We start from the raw sequence: 18,722 nt of genomic DNA, 5'->3' as shown, positions 1-18,722 counted from the left end.
TGAAAGGAGATGGATTAAATTTGCTCTTTTCATTATGAACCTTACATTTCGCCTGCGTTATTCAATGAATTTCTAAGCACCATTGAAAATAAAATAAAAAGTTATCCGCAAATTATAGTGAGTGCAGAGAGCCGACTATAGTAAGCTGAGAAAGCATGGAAAACAAGGGCATGATAACTGTCATACCTCCTAGCTGTCCTGATTGCTGGGACTGTCCTGCAGTCCCACTGTCTGTACATTTTATCCTGATTGAGGTTGGGAAGCATATACCCAGCTAGTTGATTGGTTGGAATGAAAATCTGGTAACGTATGGAAGTAACTGATCAGCAATTTGCTCCTAAATGCCAGAAAACAGATGAAAATGGACGTTCAGACAAGTTTGAACAAATTGTTTAGATCAAACATTTAACAACCGTTTTTGTCCATTTTCAGGCATTTGTGAGCAAATTGCTGATTGTCATTTGCTTTCATACCTTACCAGATTTTCATTCCAACCAATCAACTAGTTGGATGGTTGGACAGAAAATCTTTAAGTGTGTACCCAGCCTAAAGCTGGGCATACATTGCCAGATAAAATGTCTGTCAGACCGACAGACATTTTATCTGCCAGCTGCAGATGTCCGCGGCATACACTGAGATTTCTCTCAGTGTATTAGCCCGACATTTGCGCTCCGCCCCCGAGGGAGGAGACATTTCCCTGTTCCTTCCATGGGAAGGAACACAGGAAATGTCTGTCTGTCGGCCGCGGCTGGGCATACACTGCCCAATGCAGCCGACAGTTTACCGGTAAATATCGCATCAGACGGGCATGCTGGACAATCCGGCATGCACGACCGAGCAATATTTAACCCTCGGGCGCCCCCCCACACACTACAATTATCGGGATGATCCGCGGATATCGGGCGGATCACCCCGATTATTGTAGCGTGTATGGCCAGCTTTAGTGTTACAAAAGATTCAAACACTAGTTCCTGGGTTTTACTTTGTGCACCTCCAGCTGTAATCTAGTTTTATTGGTAGACAGTTATCGGAGCATGGTTATTGTATGCTGCTGTGGAAATAAATAAAACTGTTCATCTCTTACCAACCACATGTTAGGTTAGTGCCAGTGGCGTAAGTTCATCCCAGACGCCCGAAGGAAGGTTATAATTTGGTGCCTCCCCCCCTAAAAAAGGAAAATAAATATGGTGTCTATCTATCAATCTATACATATGCACAAAAACATGTGTGAATTTGGTTCAATTAGGCCTATTTTGCAAAATAGCCCTTCCCCCCCCTTTTTCGGGTATATACATGCGTTAGTCACAGATAATATAGTGACATGTATAGTGCAATTAGCATGAGGTTCAGAGTCCTCCTGATGGAGGAGAAAGCAATCTGATGTGTGAAGAGTCCTGATACCCAAGATAGAAGGGAAAACCACCTGATGTGGGTGTTTGAAGGGCTGCATTTGAGTGAAGACACTGTAAGATTGCTACTGTGGTGGAACTACAAATCACAAAATGCCCAGTCTACTGCCGACTACTTCACATGCCAGGAAGTGGTTTCTCAGGTGCCGGGAAGAGGTGCCATGTATTGGGCGGCCGTGATGGTACACTCTGGGTACATAGTTACAGCCCTACGTGGGGTGAATATATTGTGGGCAATGAAGGAGGTGCCCCTTCAGTGCTGGTGGCAGGCATCTCAATTGTCTCCCATAGTTTTGCCCCTGGTTATTGCTACACATCTTACACGCTAACTACAGGTATGCAGCAGCCATAAGGACCATAAAACAGGAGACCAGTTATTAAGCAAAATAAGAACTTTTCAGTGACCGTGAGTAGTGGTGTATCTATGGGGCGTCTAGCAGGGCACGTGTCCTGGGCGCCGTAGGACCAGCTGTGAGGGGCGCTGCTGGCCGCGTTTCAGGATACCAGACCCTCCTACATGACCACTTCCACAAGATGCTCTGCTCCTGGATTTCTCTCTTAATCAATGATTGTAGCCACATGTGTTGAACTAGTTAATAGATGAGGAAGGTGTTTCACCACAGGTGGCTGCAATCAACAATTAAGTGGAGAGTCCAGGAGCAGAACATTTTGTACCCGCTGGAACTGGTCTTGTTGGAGGGTAGGGGACACTGGTTTCAAGTTAGTGTAGTGCGATCTGCACTACACAGTAACAAACACCACCGCCAGCGCAGGGTAGTACACTCTTACTACCCGGCGGCAGTGTTTGTTTTGGCAGCCAATGACAGTCAGACAGACTCTCATTGGCTGCTGCACCCACGGCTGGAGCCGGGCTGCAGCTCACTCATGAGCTCCACCTTCCGGTTCCCGCAGTGGGTGATGGGAGAGATGTCATGACGTCTCTCCCATAGTGCAGAGCGGGTCGGGAGAAGCGGACAGCGGCAGGCACAGGAGCGGGGAGTCAGGTAAGTGTTGTGTTTGTTTTTTGGGTCTTTGTCCTGTATATGTAAGGGGCACTGGCACTGCATAGGGGGGACTATTACTGGGGGGCACGGTATAAGGGGCACTGTATAAGAGGGCACTACTACACGGGGCATTAAGGTGCATATGGAAAGGAATGTTCCCAGAGTGACGAGAAATGGTGGTGTCGTTTGACACGCCCCCCATTTTCGAGTGACCACGCCCACTGTTTTGATGCAAGTCTATGGTGCGCGCACATACTTGGGTGGAGGGGATGGGGCTACATATTTTAACTTGCTCTGGACTCCAAATACCCTAGTTACACCACGGACACTGAGTATTTACTATGTCACCTAAAATGGCTGTGTACATAGTGTCTCTGTAAGAACGAATACCTTTCTTACATACATGTGGGGAAGCCGATGGACCTAAACACCACAGCTGGCTTCCCGACTGCTTAATCCCGGTGAGGGTTAAATGACAGGCGTCTAAATCTAGACAACTGTCATTTTACGGACGCCGGTAGACCGGCGCCCGTCACCCCGATCGAAGGGGTGCCGGGCGCGGACAGCCGCGGCTTTACGTTTAGGGCTCCCGGGGGGTATTTAGGGTTAGGCACCCCCCGGGGGACTTCGGTTTAGGCGGCGGGGAAGGGGGGGTTAGCCTTAGGCACTTAGAGGGTAATTAGGGTTAGGCACCCCTAAGGAAGGGTTAGGGTTAGGGGGTAGAATTAGGTTAGTCTATACTTACCCTAGGGACGATCGTGATTTTCATCCATGTCGGGCAGCCGCTGTCAGGTTTCCAACCACCGGACTTGCGTCCGGAGGTAAATCATACAGATTCTGGCACATAGGCCCCTTATACTGTTTACATTTTTATAGTCTTCACTATCCCTCTTAGATTTTTTCCCTTCCCACCACTTCGCCTCAGTAGCACTAATCACCTCTTAACCAAGTTGACACAAAAAGCACTTGTTATTTTCTACTCAATACACAACCAGCTGTTTTTGAAACGTCACACACACCAAGTCAATATATACTATGTCAGCAGTTTATAGCATTAACTTACAACTACAGATTATTGGCATATATATTTATGAGCACGTCTAAATACAAATCTATTATGTGCCAGTTACCTGGCACAATCTATGTAAAAGTATCGTGTTTAATTTAGTTTAAAGTCCCGCCATCACCTAGCTTCCTGGAATAGTACCGTTCATGTTTCCTCACACCTCTGGGTGCATTACCCCCATGGAAACATACCAAAGACAAACCAGGTTGATGGAGAAGGCACAGACTTGAGACCTAGCGGCAGATGCCTAGTTGAACGCCTATTTGCGGTGCGTATTTCACGTGTGTTTGTACTACTCATGCTATGCTCTTGAACTGAGCACATACATGTACGGGCTATGTAAAGGGTATACAATCGGGAAGATAGCTGGCTTAATACCGACAGCCGGCTTCCCGACTGTCATATCCCGGTGAGGGTGAAATGCCGGGCGTCTAGATGTAGACGCCTGACATTTTCCTGACGCCGGGAGACAGGCGCCCGGAATCCCGATCGGATCAAAGGGATGCTGGGCACCGCGAGCGGACAGCCGCGGGGGGGAGGGTTAGGGCACCCGGGGGGGACTTAGGGTTAGGCACCCCCGGGAAGGACTTAGGGTTAGGCACCCCCCTGGGGGACTTAGGTTTAGGCAGCGGGGAAGGGGGGGGGGGGGTTAGGCACCCCTAAGGAGGGTTAGGTTAGTAAGTACTTACCTATCGACGATCGGGATTTCCAGCGCTGTCGGGCTTCCGCTGCCGGAAACTCTGCTTTTGGTGGCCATGCGGCCGGCGGTATTCCATACCGATTCCATGTAAAGTTGTATGCATTCCGATCGCATGTAACACTACTTTTGCCATTTCCAATTAATTGTGCTTTCCTCAACTGCTATTTTATGGATTCCATTGTCTGGCCCTGGGTACTGCGTTGTTGTTGTTGTAACTTTTCATTGTCTATTCTTGCAGTGTCTCTTATTCATGTTTAATTGCTGCGGTCATAAATAAGATATAAAACTCCGATTGAATAGGCGGATCTGGGTTGTAACTGGGTGCTCTCTGTGCTATATGGAGCTGGATGTAATACTTTGGTTTTGAGGTGTAACTTCTGTACCTACTATGGGATAGATACAATTGTGCACTGATGATGACTCCTTGTGTGCACTGGGTTTGCTAGTAGTACTGTCACATCTCCTGCTGAGTATAACTCCGCATTTGGCAACTATACGCACCACATGGAGAGGGAACGGCTTGTGATGCAATAGAATTATCTTGACCAGGTATTTTTTGGATAATAGTATGGTATCAGGATGGAAGTCTCCACTTTTATAGCAAAGTGGACTATGCGTTTAAGGGTCTACTGCTTTCCAGCATCATCTGGGGGTTTTGAGGATGAAATGCTCAATTTGATGTACATATATCTTTATCTACTAAACTATATAATGTGATGGTGGTTTAGTGCATAAATGTTTGACAATAGTTATCACAGCTAGAGGTAAATACCGTAGCTAACACTTATGCTGTTAAGTCAAAATGTCAACAGCAGCAGAGAAGGCAAATTTAAATAACATTACTACTGGGCAATATTCTCCGATTTGACATTATGCTTTCGACATTTTGACTGTCGACTGCATAAGTGAAGATGCTTGGATTTGGCGTCTCAATACATCTCCCGGTGGCTGCAACATTTGCATATATTTGCATACACACATGCAGCAGCATTAGCGTACAACTAGTGTAATGATTGGCTGACATATTCGTCTTCATACTAGAGACACTTCTTAACTGTTGTGATGTTAATAAAGACACTGGTCCCAATGAGTATTGAGAAACAAGGTTCGTTCTTAGAAACCTCCGTCTGCAGAGAAGACCTGCCTTGTGCAACCAGTGCAAAGGATCTAGGTTCTGTCCCAGCAAGATGCAACTGACAGCAGTGAATAAGGGAACAGTGGAGTAGTGCTCGTATCATAGGAAATATTCACATCAATTAGATTAGCCTTACGCCTTTTGTTGGTAATATCAACCTCATCAGAGGCACAGGAGTCTGTGGATCTCTATATACATATAAGTTTAGGAGGATTTTTATTTCATTTCATAATACAATTCAAGGTCATTGAAAGTTTATTGTGCCTTAAAACATCGCACTTTAATACATGTATGCCTTCTTTTCACACAGCAGTTAACTGAAATCTGTTATTTTCATGTACAGTACTTTATGTATAAAAACAGGTTTTTACTTATTGCAATAATTAAATATAGTATATTGTGATCTCTTGGTCAGTTTTTTTTCTATGTAAGCTAAACTTGTTTTGCAGTTATATTATATTAGTGCTATGTTTTATTTAATAAAGCAGCTGTGGACCTACTACACCACTCCCAAGTCCAAAAGGTGCAAATATTTTATTTTACCGTAATCATGAGTAACATTTCCTTTAGGACAAAACTTTCACAGATATATGAGTGCCAAAGTCAGGGGTCTTGTGAAAGTGATTTTTCTCACAATTTAATGATACAGAACAAAAAAACAAGTGTTTTCAAAACAATATGCACCCCAGCCCAGGAAGTCAGAGCAAGAGGAAAACTACCATTGTATGTTGGAGCGAAGCCATACCTCGCCGGTCTCACAATACATTATATTTCTTGCAGAAAAAGTGCGATTGTTCAATTGTCACTGTGGGTGGATTTAATTGTCTGAGAAAATACCCATCATCAGTGGCGGAACTAGAGTGTTGGGTCCAGATGCAAGAATATGCTTTGGGTCCCCCTATGCCGTGCCCCAGTAGTGGTCCCCCTATGCCGTGCCCCAGTAGTGGTCCCCCTATTCAGTGCCCCCAGTAGTGGTCCCCCTATTCAGTGCCCCCAGTAGTGGTCCCCCTATTCAGTGCCCCCAGTAGTGGTCCCCCTATTCAGTGCCCCCAGTAGTGGTCCCCCTATTCAGTGCCCCCAGTAGTGGTCCCCCTATTCAGTGCCCCCAGTAGTGGTCCCCCTATTCAGTGCCCCCAGTAGTGGTCCCCCCTATGCAGTGCCCACAGTAGTGGTCCCCCTATGCAGTGCCCCCAGTAGTGGTCCCCCTATGCAGTGCCCCCAGTAGTGGTCCCCCTATACAGTGCCCCCAGTAGTGGTCCCCCTATACAGTGCCCCCAGTAGTGGTCCCCCTATACAGTGCCCCCAGTAGTGGTCCCCCTATACAGTGCCCCCAGTAGTGGTCCCCCTATACAGTGCCCCCAGTAGTGGTCCCCCTATACAGTGCCCCCAGTAGTGGTCCCCCTATACAGTGCCCCCAGTAGTGGTCCCCCTATACAGTGCCCCCAGTAGTGGTCCCCCTATACAGTGCCCCCAGTAGTGGTCCCCCTATACAGTGCCCCCACTAGTAATCCCCCCTATGCAGTGCCCACAGTAGTGGTCCCCCTATGCAGTGCCCCCAGTAGTGGTCCCCCTATTCAGTGCCCCCAGTAGTGATCCCCCCTATGCAGTGCCCACAGTAGTGGTCCCCCTATGCAGTGCCCCCAGTAGTGGTCCCCCTATGTAGTGCCCCAGTAGTGGTCCCCTTATTCAGTGCCCCCAGTAGTAATCCCCCCTATGCAGTGCCCCCAGTAGTGGTCCCCCTATACAGTGCCCCCAGTAGTAATCCCCCCTATGCAGTGCCCACAGTAGTGGTCCCCCTATGCAGTGCCCCCAGCGGGCCCCGATGCAATGCGTCGTCGCTAGTTCCACCCCTGCCATATATGCATGATTGTAGAAATTTTACAACCCTGTTTCAATTGATATTTATATCCAGCTTATACATATGACTTTAAACACTTATTTCCAAACCTCTTTACCAATCAAATAATACTCTATAATAAATGAGATCTCGGTGTATATGGTTTTGTTCATTGTATAACACTTTCATGTAAGTTCAAAACATTAAGCCCTTTTATTGCATGTAAATGGGTTGTGTTCAGTATTGTACCTAGAGATCTGACTCTGAGCGCTTCTAGCAAAGTAAAACTTGACTGACTAAAACTTCTTCTACTCAGCTGCATGGTGACGTCATGAATACACAAACTGAATTTCTTTCCATAACGTCATGGACGCACCGTGACAGAACCCACAGCTAAAGCTGGGTACACACCTGGCCGAAGGGTGTAACAATTAGTAATACATATAGAATTGTTCACCTGATGTGTCTGCACTAATTAGTGTAATAACTAGGGTCTTTGGAGCCCAGGGCAAGATGAAAAATGGCGCTCCCCCCCCCACTTTGTGCATGTGGGGGTGGCTGTCAACATGCCACGCCAGTTCTAGTCACTCTGGGAACATTCCTTTCCATTCCATATGAACCTTAATGCCCCCAGCAGTAGTGCCTCTTATGCAGTGCCTTATATGCCTCATGACGTCTCTCCCTTCACCCACTGTGGGAGCCGTAAGGCAGAGCCCATGAGTCAGCTCCGGCCCCGGGTGCAGCAGCCAATAAGACTGTCTGACTCTTATTGGCTGCTAAAACAAACACCGCCGCCGCCAGGTAGTACACTCACTGTTAGTGAGTGTGTACTACCTGGCGCCGGTGTGTTTGTTTTACTGTGTAGTGACACACAGTGTGGTCTGCACTACACACTAAAACCACTGACCTGGATGGCGGTACAGACACACAAACACCGGTGTCTGACAGCGCCCAGGGTATGTGCCCTGCCTGACCCCCTCCCCCCTTTAGTTACGCCACTGACGCTGACATCACAACTGGGTAGGCATATGAATTTGCCCGCTCAGATGAGATGTCACCCTGGCACAAGTGTACGTGTGGTCAGCTGTCGCCTGTACACACAGCCAGACGTGCTAATATATATCACTAATATATAGCTCATTCCCAGTCTTTGAAGTGCGATTTATATAGTGTGTTTTGGGAATAAGATTTATGACCCAATACTGAAAACAAGTCAACATATAGAATGACCGATTTTAATACTAGCTATCTTACCATTGTTAAAATTGATTTACAAGAATACTTATGAGCACCCCATTAAATAACATCAGAATTGAAGGTTGTGGTCTACACTACCGTTCAAAAGTTTGGGGTCACTTAGAGATTTCTTTATTTTTGTAAGAAAAGCACTTTTTTTCAATGAAGATAGCATTAAATTAATCAGAAATACACTATATACATTGTTAATGTGGTAAATGACTATACTAGCTGTAAACGTCTGTTTTTTGTTTTTTTAAAGGAATATCTACATAGATGTATAGAGGCCCATTTCCAGCAACCATCACTCCAGTGTTCTAATGGTACACTGTGTTTGCTAAGCGCGTTAGAAGACTAATGGATGATTAGAAAACCCTTGAAAACCCTTGTGCAATTATGTTAGCACAGCTGAAAACGGGTTTGCTCGTTAGAGAAGCTATAAAACTGGCCTTCCTTTGAGCTAGTTGAGTATCTGCATCACATGTGGGTTAGATTATATTCTCCAAATGGCCAGAAAAACATAACTTTCATGTGAAACTAGACAGTCTATTCTTGTTCTTTGAAATGAAGGTTATTCTATGCGAGAAATTGCCAAGAAACTGAACATTTCCTACAACTGTGTGTACTACTCCCTTCAGAGAACAGCACAAACAGGCTCTAACCAGAGTAGAAAGAGAAGAGGAAGGCCCCGGTGCACAACTGTGCAAGAAGACAAGTACATTAGAGTCTCTAGTTTGAGAAATAGATGCCTCACAAGTCCTCAAATGGCAGCTTCATTAAATGGTAACCACAAAATGCCAGTGTCAACGTCTCCAGTGAAGAGGCGACTCCGTGATACTGGCCTTCCAGGCAGAGTGGCAAAGAAAAAGCCATATCTGAGACTGGCCAATAAAAGGAAAAGATTAATATGGGCAAAAGAACACAGACATTGGACAGAGGAAGATTGGAAAAAAGTGTTCTGGACAGACGAATCGAAGTTTGAGGTGTTTGGATCACACACAGAAGAACATTTGTGAGACGCAGAAACAAGTGAAAAGATGCTGGAAGAGTGTCTGATGCCATCTGTCAAACATAGTGGAGGTAATGTGATGGTCTGGGGCTGCTTTGGTGCTGGTAAAGTGGGAGATTTGTACAAGGGATTTTGAATAAGGAAGGCTATCACTCCATTTTGCAACGCCATGCCATACCCTGTGGACAGCGCTTGATTGGAGCCAATTTCCACCTCCAACAGGACAATGACCCAAAGCAAACCTCCAAATTATGCAAGAACTATTTAGGGAAGAAGCAGGCAGCTGGTATTCTGTCTGTAATGGAGTGGCCAGCGCAGTCATCAGATCTCAACCCCATTTGAGCTATTGTGGGAGCAGCTTGACCGTATGGTACGCAAGAAGTGTTCATCAAGCCAATCCAACTTGTGGGAGGTGCTTCAGGAAGCTTAGGGGTGAAATTACTTCAGAATACCTCAACAAATTAACAGCTAGAATGCCAAAGGTCTGCAATGCTGTAATTGCTGCAAAAGGAGCATTCTTTGACGAAAGCAAAGTCTGAAGGACAAAATTATTATTTAAACTAAAAATCATTATTTCTAACCTTGCCAATATCTTGCCTATATGTTCTATTCATTTTGCAACTCGTTTGATACATAAAAGTCAGTTTTCATGTAAAACACAAAATTGTCTGGGTGACCCCAAACTTTTGAACGGTAGTGTATATGATTAAATAAAATACTGTGTCCTTTTTAGATTGTCTGTCCGTATTCTTTCAACTACATGTTTCACAAATCACTAATTCTCACACTATTTAGCTGTCCTTTACGGTTTTAAATGAACTGAATAAGTAATTTTTTTTAAATAAAGTTTCCTTGTGTCACCAAATAGAATCTCTGTATAGTAGATATTGATTCTTCTCAATCCGTGACTGCCCCTTTTAGGAATACCCATTTTATTTTCTTTGTTTATGCTTGCAAACTTATCCCAGGGTGCACCCATACATGCCTACTCTCCAGGAAGTCGTGGGTGGGAGGTGCACGATTTTTTGGGTAACCCCTCGCACCCCCGGGAAAGTAGACACTTCTCCCGCATTCTACCCACTTCCTAGTCAAGTGGGAAGAATGGGGAACATTTTCTTGCGGGTCCGCGAGTAGGGGGCAGAGCCTATTCACGAGATTCTTTGATAATCGCGTCATTTAGCCCCACCCCCTATTCAAACAGCCCACCTACTTCTCCTCCCTGGCTTTCACCCGGGGAGGAAGTGTCAGAAGTCTGATAAGTATAGGTGCCCGATGAAAGGTTTATTTGATATTACTGTTAGTGCGGACAGATTTGCCTTTTCTAGTGCTTACATATTGGCAAGATATATCGGCATCAGCTGTGGTGCGGGGCAGATGCGATATGTCTGAACTACATTGTTTTACAGATAAATCGCCCATACAATGGAACAGGCGATAAAGGCAAGTCTTGGGTAATTTGAGCCATTCCAGGCATCGAATGTCAAGTCTCCCCCAGGGATTAAACTTTTTGGCTGGCTGAGCCAAACGGTGCCCCTCCTTGACTAGCACCACAGTTGAATTCCAATCTGGGCAACTGGTAGTTACAGCCCTGGTTGTGTTTTTCAATTTTAGTTAAAGTTGGTGGTCAATAAGTGGCCCAGCAGCTGCTGTGGGACTACACATTCCAGCCTGCCCTACCACACTTTTGCTATCAAAGCATTCTAAAACTGTGACAAGGCATTCTGGTATCTGTAGTTCAACAGCTGCTGGAGAGCTGCTCATTGCTCACCATAGCAGCAGGCTAACATCTCCTCATTCTTGAAGCAGAACTGTCTGACACATAGGAGCAAAGACAAACAGAGCTCTTTATTCCTATATCTGATGGACTAAACTCTGCTATCATCACATAAATCGGGTCTATTTATCAAATATTGAAAAAGTGTCTCTGGACCTGATTCAGTAAGGATCGCTATTGCGATCGCAGCAATGATTACGGACGCAGTCTCACTGCGAAAATATGCTAATGATTGCAATCTCAATGCTGTCGCAGCCTAACATAAGGACGCCCACTTTACCTTACACACACACACGTAATACTTAGCAAGTCTGCAAAAACATTGGTAACATTGGAGCCTCATGCACACTTGCACAAGGTCTGACCTTACTCAAAAATTGCTAACACGCAGTGAAAGCCCAAGCTGCATATGGTATCGCAGTGGCTCATTTCTGCACGCCCCTGTAACTATGTTCAAACGCACTGGTATGCCTGCGTTTCGCCAACCATCCCCAAACTGTCACTTCCTGTCAACCACTCTGTGATGGGCCTGCGTAGTCTCTGCGTTCACAGCCCAGATCGCAGTGAAGTGTTCATGCGCTGTGATACATGCGCAGAACTCAACAATCGGCTGATTGCATGCGCGTAATCGCAGTTGCGATTGGTAATGAAACAGGCCCTCTGTCGATAATAGGTACACCACACGAAGAGAAAAATTTGCTATGCCTCACTGGTGAAAGCATGGTTATTTAACAAGGATTGCAGCAGTTCTACTGTTATACTGGAAAAACAACCTAAAATTTGTAACCTTTAAAGTATAATAAGATTTGCAGCAAAGACTCAAATAACCTGGTTTTCAGAACAAATATACTGCAGCTGTCTGACTTGCTCGGTATAGTGCTCACTTCACTAAGCTTTACATCTTTCAGAATAAGAAAATGATGGACCTTCATATGACATCCTGGCCTTACTACTGCTAAGCTGAATCACTGGGTTAAATTCCCCACCACCGGTCTTATCCAACGTCTGCTTCGTTACTATAGTTACCTGCGCTATAGTTGGTGTTTAAGATTCTATTTATAGCTCTCAACCTTTGTCTGAAGTGAAGCCAGCAACAATTTTTCCATTTTCACTGAAGATTTTGCTTTTAGCTCGTTGTACACAAAGGCAGAACTGAAGATGTCAATGATGGGCGAATACTGTAAATATAGGATACAGCAGAGCTATATGTGAGATGTACCCATGTCTGACAATCTTACTTATGCGGATGGTGTTGGGATTTTTCTTTAGCTGTAAAATATGCCCATAGTTTTATAAAGGGAACGCGGTGTATGTGTGTGTGATGTGCTCGGAAAACGTGCCACGGCTCACATTAAAACCCTGCTGTTAGGTACACGGTCGCTCAGACATGGCAGGAAAGGAAAGCTGAAAAGCAAATAGATGATCCAGCCAGTGAGAAGCTGGAAGTACACCCCCCTCCCTCTTCCCCCGCTACATCCCTAGGGACATCACCTTTCTCACATCCTCGCTCACGTTCAGCTGATGCTATATTGGGAAACGCAGCTGAGCAGACAGCTGCTGGAAGCTATAAGAGAGCCAGGCACCGGAGTTATTATTCAGAACAAGACTGGCAGAGCACACACATAAGACGCCTCATAAAAGAACTGGTACAAAAGGACACGCTCTCAAACAATAGGTAAGCAAATGTCACTCATGATTCCAATGTCAATATAGTATTAATCAACATATTATATAGAACTGTGCAGAATTATAATTGCGATGGGTTACTGCTTATTGATTGCTTTTGAATGAATGTGGTCAAGTCTAGTAAGTAAACTGCAATATATGGAAAAATCGCATTGCATCTAGCACACTAGATTAAAGTATGTAATGTAAATCTGCAAGCCTACTTCATGTAAACTATTTGGTTATATAATTTCTGAACTATTTTTATTTTCAGCAATGAGATCCCATCTCCTGATTTCGGTAGAGCAGCTTCCTACCATCAGAGAGGATACAGAGGTGAAAGCTCAATGTGAAAGACTGGCTGCAGTAACCCACATGGACAGCGGACTGGAGGATTATGTGAAGTCCATTCAGACATTAGCGCAGCCCAGTTCATTAACAGACCACCTGCAGGTTGGACAGAGCAGGAGTCAGCGAAGGACCCGCTCTAGACTCAGGTCATCACTGAAGGTGTGTGAAAACAAAGTCCTGGCGGAGGTGCAGGATTCCAAGTGCTGTGCCAGTCTAGTTCCCTTACAAACTAATGCTGACCCTCTTGCCTGGTTGTACAGACAGAGTGGAAAAGAGAACAAAGACAATCAGGAGCCTTCCGCAGGCGCCCACGGCACCCTGACACACAGAATACGATCAGCTAATCCCTTAAACCTGCATAAAACCACAGACACACCCAAGAGACCACAGCTCAGCAAAAGTCAAAGCCTCCAGAATGTGCTAGAAAGAAGAAACAGACAATCACGCCTGCCCAAAAAATGTTATTCAGCTGGTTGCAGCAATAAGGGGCCAGCAGGCAGGCTTCGCAAACCACTATTACCAGTCATCTATGAGCTATGATTTGTTCTGGAAATAAACATGGACACCTTTTAATAATTTAACTGAAATTTTCAAAACTTAATTTGCTGTAGAGAAATTGATGTTTGTCTGAATTTTGCATACCATTACCTACGCTAATAAATATTTATTTTAAACATTACTTTTTTTTTTTAATAGTTCTTATTTACCATGCTGTGACATGCTGAAATACTGTACATTACAGGTTCCCAAACGCAGTCCTCAAGGCACCCTTATAGTCCAGGTTTTAAGGATATCCATGCTTGACAACAAGTGACTTAATTAGTCATGGATAGCTCTAAAACCTGAACTGTTGGGAGCCTTGAGGATCACATCTGGGAACTTCTGCTGTACATCATTTTGGAATAAGATTGAGAACTTGGTCCCTGGAAGCATGTTGCTACTAGATTAAATTACAATTCTAAAATGCCTTATATATATATATATATATATATATATATATACACATACTGTAGCTATGGTATGTTATCCAAAATACTTCTGCAGTTTATGGTTCTGCCTATGCATTATTGGTTATTGCATTTAAAAATATTCTCATTTAACCCATGTTGCTGCAACATTGGTCTCATGGTCTATGGTGCGTCAGTGCGCCTTAGTGACTGCAGTAGGTGGAGCTCATTGATCATGTATGTGTGTGTGTGTGTGTGACGTTAGAGTAGCAGCACCTGTTTTTTAATTTTTTAACTTTTTAAATATTGCAGTTCTACAAACACATTTAAAAATTATTATGAGACAATAGTTATGATCACAATTTAATAGGCTGACAAATTGAGTTACTGTTTTGATTGGCAATACTTAATTACAGGCTGTAAATTACAATGTTTCTACAGTATTTCTCTTGAGGATGTGGTTCCCAATAAACTGAATTGCAGAGACCAATTAGAACATATCTAGTTTTATATTGTTGGTAGGTCCAAGTGTCAATTTTAGGTTCTTGCAAAAATACTTGTTGAGAAAGTTCCATGTTAGGAATGTTCTTTTGCTTTTAATTTACTTTTATTTATGAACATTTACTTGTTTACCATGTTACGCAATGCTTTTTCATAGAATATACTGAATCACTCACATTAGCCCCTGCTGAAAGGAAGTCAAACAATCAAGTCAAAACAACTTCATAAGAATTAAGGTGCATAAATCAGTCATGACCACTGACAATGCATATTTATACAACTACATTGAACCACATCACTTATTCTGTTAGAACAATTTAAATAGTTTAAACTTGGAAAATTGAAATGTGACAAAAAACCCCTGAAAAACACTTTTTTTAAAAAATTATTCAATAATTTGTCCTAACCCTTTAAACAAACAACATACATTTATTACTGCCCAGTAAATGGAGAAAAATAGGTGAATGTGTTCTAAGATATATGTTGAAGGGTGCAACTGTTGCAATTAACCCTTTTATTTACCATGGTTTGTAATGATAGAAATGTTAACAGAATGATAGCCTTATCGATTAAAATACATAAATAACTAAAATAAATTCTCTGTTCAACAAGTGCATACTAATAACGTACATAAGTCTTATCAGAAAGGTACAACGTAAAGGGATTTCTACTTTATTTTTCTGATGTAGCAGTCACCATAGGGGACCACTTCTTGCAAGTGAGGGAAATGAAAGAGCTTATTTACTAACATTACAACTAACCACAAACATTATTGAACCACAGCAACCAACAAATTGTTAGTTACATGCCCCGCATATAGGATGTTCCTTCACATGCACACAGTGTCAGTTTCCGTAGTCATCTGGGGCTGCGGGAGAGGGATCTTAATGAAGTGGCATGAGAAATTTATGTTAAAGACTACACTACAAATGAGTTATGTTTAATGAGAAACTTGTAATGCAAAACAGAATTGCCTAAAATGCATCCTTTATGGTCACCAAAATACAATAGTGTTTTTTTTACCTGACACAACTAGGATGTATACAATTCATAACAACTAATAATACACAGTTTAAATGTTGCTTGAAAATGTCCGGTTCGGTTTTCCTGAAATACGAACACACCTGAAGTTTTGGGTTCAGAGACGAATAGAGTCCTAGGGGTATATTTACTAAAGCTTCTAAAACAGACAAGTGGTTGTGTTGCCCATAGCAACAAATCAGATTCTGTCTTTAATTTTCTAAAATGCAATAGAGAAATGATAGCTAGGGGTAAATTTACTAAGAATCAAGTTTGGGTGAGATTGCAATCTCGGGTGAGTTTAGGCATGCTTTTCAACTCGCAAATTTAGAAAATACAAACTGGAGTGAGTTTGGAAAAGTTATTTCTTTGCACTGTTAAAACTCAGTTTCAAATAGACCACCTCCTGAGCTGTGAGTTTGCCAGAAACATACACAGATCAGTGTGATTTGCGTATGTTTCTGCCTGTATACCTAATGTAAAGGGTTTAAAAAAAAAAAAGAAAAAAAAAGAAGACTTAGGGTCCCCCCAAAAGCCACAACCAGTCCCGGACTTGTCAGTCTGTCCTGATACCTAAGATTACAGGGAACAAAACAAGTAGAGTTCCACCGTAAGTTAGGTACCAGCACCAGGCTGTACTCCTGGTTTTAATTATATGGGGAAAAATTATGTAGGGGTCCCCTATAATTAAAACCAGCACTGGACCCAAAATGACCGGGGTATAATGCCACAGCACGGAGACCCTATTACCGGGTCTCCAGGGCCAAAGCATTCTCAACCAACATCACTCAGGCCAAGCCGGGGATCCCCCTCTCCCAAAACCCCAGGCTTGGACTGAAGGCTGGGGCTCTTCCCCGCACCCCTGGGCTGTGGGTACGGAGGTAATAAAGTGGAAAATAGTAGTAAACTATTGTATTTTTCAGTGGAACTACTATACAGGTGGCAGTATGCCTGCCCTTTTGCACTTGTGGAACTACAAGTGCCAGCAGGCGGCCGGCACCTGTACCTCCACTGTAAAATAAATAGACACCACACATCGTATACAGTAAAAGTTTATTACACACTTACCTCACTCACACACACTTACCTACTGCCAGATGTTCCCATGTAGAAATCAGTGTCAAATGACCTGCAAAAAAGTTCCTATACTCGCCTCCATCCTCGCGCTGGTCTCTGTAGCATCTAGGGGGTCTTTGCAAAAAAACAAACATACCCAATCCATATACTGTACTTACCATTAGCGGTGTATGTGTGACAACATACACCGCTAACTGGCTCACAACTGATCAGTGATGTATGTGTGGTATTAGTGTTATAATTACTGCGCTAATGAGGTATATATGAAAGAAAAACAAAAGCTGCTTGTTCACAATTTTTTTTATAAACCATATAAAAGGTAAATCAAGCGCTTGAAATTGGATAGTGTAACAAATGTGTAGCACAATACCTGTAAAAAAGAAGGTGGTTATATGATGTGTATGGTCACTTTTGTAAATTTGTAGGACAAGCAGTGTATGGGGTTCCAATATATAAGCCAGTTCAGTGTCCTTGCGGTGGAAGGTAGCACTCGTAACTAACTTCCTATCCCTGCTTACCTTCCAATCTTCACGGCAGCATTGCTGGCTGGTTCGCTGTGTGTGTGTGTGGTGTCTTTATTTAACTATTTATTTTACAGTGGAGGTACGGGTGCCGGCCGCCTGCTGGCACTTGTAGTTCCACAAGTGCCAAAGGGCAGGCATGCTGGCACCTGTAGTTTCACTGTAAAATACAATAGTTTACTACTCTTTTCCACTTTATTATCCCAGTACCCACAGCCCAGGGGTGCTGGGAAGAGAATGTCTTTGGCCCTGGAGACCTGGTTATAGGGTCTCCGTGCTCTGGCATTACACCACGGTCGATTTGGGTCTGGTGCTGGTTTTAATTATAGGGGGACCCACACACATTTTTAAATTACGGTGGAACCCTACTCGTTTTGTTCCCCGTAATTGTAGGTACCAGGACTGGCTGACAAGTACAGGGCTGGTTAGTCTTTTGGGGGAGGACCCTACGTCCTTTTTTTTATCAATATATTTAAAAGTTAAACCCGTTTTTTACAGGTACAACACAAGCAGCCTTCACATATCTCGCGGATATGTGCAGGCTGCTTGTTCGGGTGAGTTTGGCAGAGAGAAAACACTGCAATCTCAGGTGAGTAATCTCATCTAAACTCGCAACTAGGGGGAGAAATCTCGATCTGCTTCACCATCGACCAACTCACTCTCAGCTAAACTCACTTCTTAGTAAATTTGCGAGTTGAAAAACTGAAAACGTATCCGAGTTTCAGCGAAGTAAAGAGTGTTTAATAAAAAAAAAAACTCAACCAAACTCGAAACTTAGTAAATTTACCCCCTAGAATCTGATTGGCTGCCCAATAGCAAGACTAATACTTATTTCCAAATTTGTAACCATTTGTATGTGACTGGTGTAAATCAGGAACATATGATGCCAATGGGAGGAAATATGCTACATTTTTAGGTTATTTTTATTTAAGGGTAAATTGCATCTAGTTTCCAACCAACTGTTTCAGTCCCAGCATCACTACAGACTGACACTTTCTATTCTATGTTGGTGTCAGTTAATACACTACTGCATACCACACTGTAAAATCAGCAAGATAATAGAAGTAGATAATTATAAATAATGCATGTTTCGTGATTGTAGAACAGTCTTTGTAAATACATAGCTAAATATATTTTTGAAAAGACCTGTGCTATAGACTATGGCAAATATGTTAACTGTGAGTGACAGCAGATTGTTAGAGGAAAATTGCTTAACATTTAAGGTATGTCTATGGGAAAATGTTAGCATTTTGCATCTGTAATCTGTGATGGATAGTAATAAAATCGCCTAAAGCATACAGTAAGTGCAAAAGCCATACTGAGACACTCACTTGCAGCGGAATAAATCCAACTCAGTACGTCCTTAGATACCACCATCTGAAGCATCATCGAAACTTGCACTAACCCTATGGCAGGAGCAGTTACTTGGTCTGAACATTGCGCCCTGTGTGAGCAGTTCTGCACCTTTTA

The 18,722-nt window shown here is 43.4% G+C and overlaps 2 protein-coding genes across 5 annotated transcripts in view; one reads left to right on the top strand and one right to left on the bottom strand.

Moving 5' to 3' along the window:
• Nucleotides 1–18,722, bottom strand: part of LOC148521554 (ras association domain-containing protein 4-like) — a 251,148-nt gene that overhangs the window by 65,642 nt on the left and 166,784 nt on the right. The window lies entirely within an intron of this gene.
• On the top strand, nt 12,714–13,835 carry DEPP1 (DEPP autophagy regulator 1). The gene is made up of 2 exons (XM_088474967.1): nt 12,714–12,845; nt 13,110–13,835. The coding sequence occupies exon 2, from the start codon at nt 13,112–13,114 to the stop codon at nt 13,724–13,726; it is 615 nt and encodes a 204-aa protein (XP_088331093.1). The 5' UTR covers nt 12,714–12,845; nt 13,110–13,111; the 3' UTR covers nt 13,727–13,835.

Source organism: Taudactylus pleione, unplaced genomic scaffold (genome assembly GCF_031769625.1).
Source record: "Taudactylus pleione unplaced genomic scaffold, aTauple2 ptg000157l, whole genome shotgun sequence".
Lineage (NCBI taxonomy): Eukaryota > Metazoa > Chordata > Amphibia > Anura > Myobatrachidae > Taudactylus > Taudactylus pleione.
Note: the sequence above shows the minus strand (reverse complement) of the source record. Positions and strands in the feature narration are given on the sequence as shown.

What these genes read in the sequence shown, in the direction of transcription:
- DEPP1 (XM_088474967.1), top strand. Translation starts at nt 13,112, where the DNA reads ATGAGATCCCATCTCCTGATTTCGGTAGAGCAGCTTCCTACCATCAGA.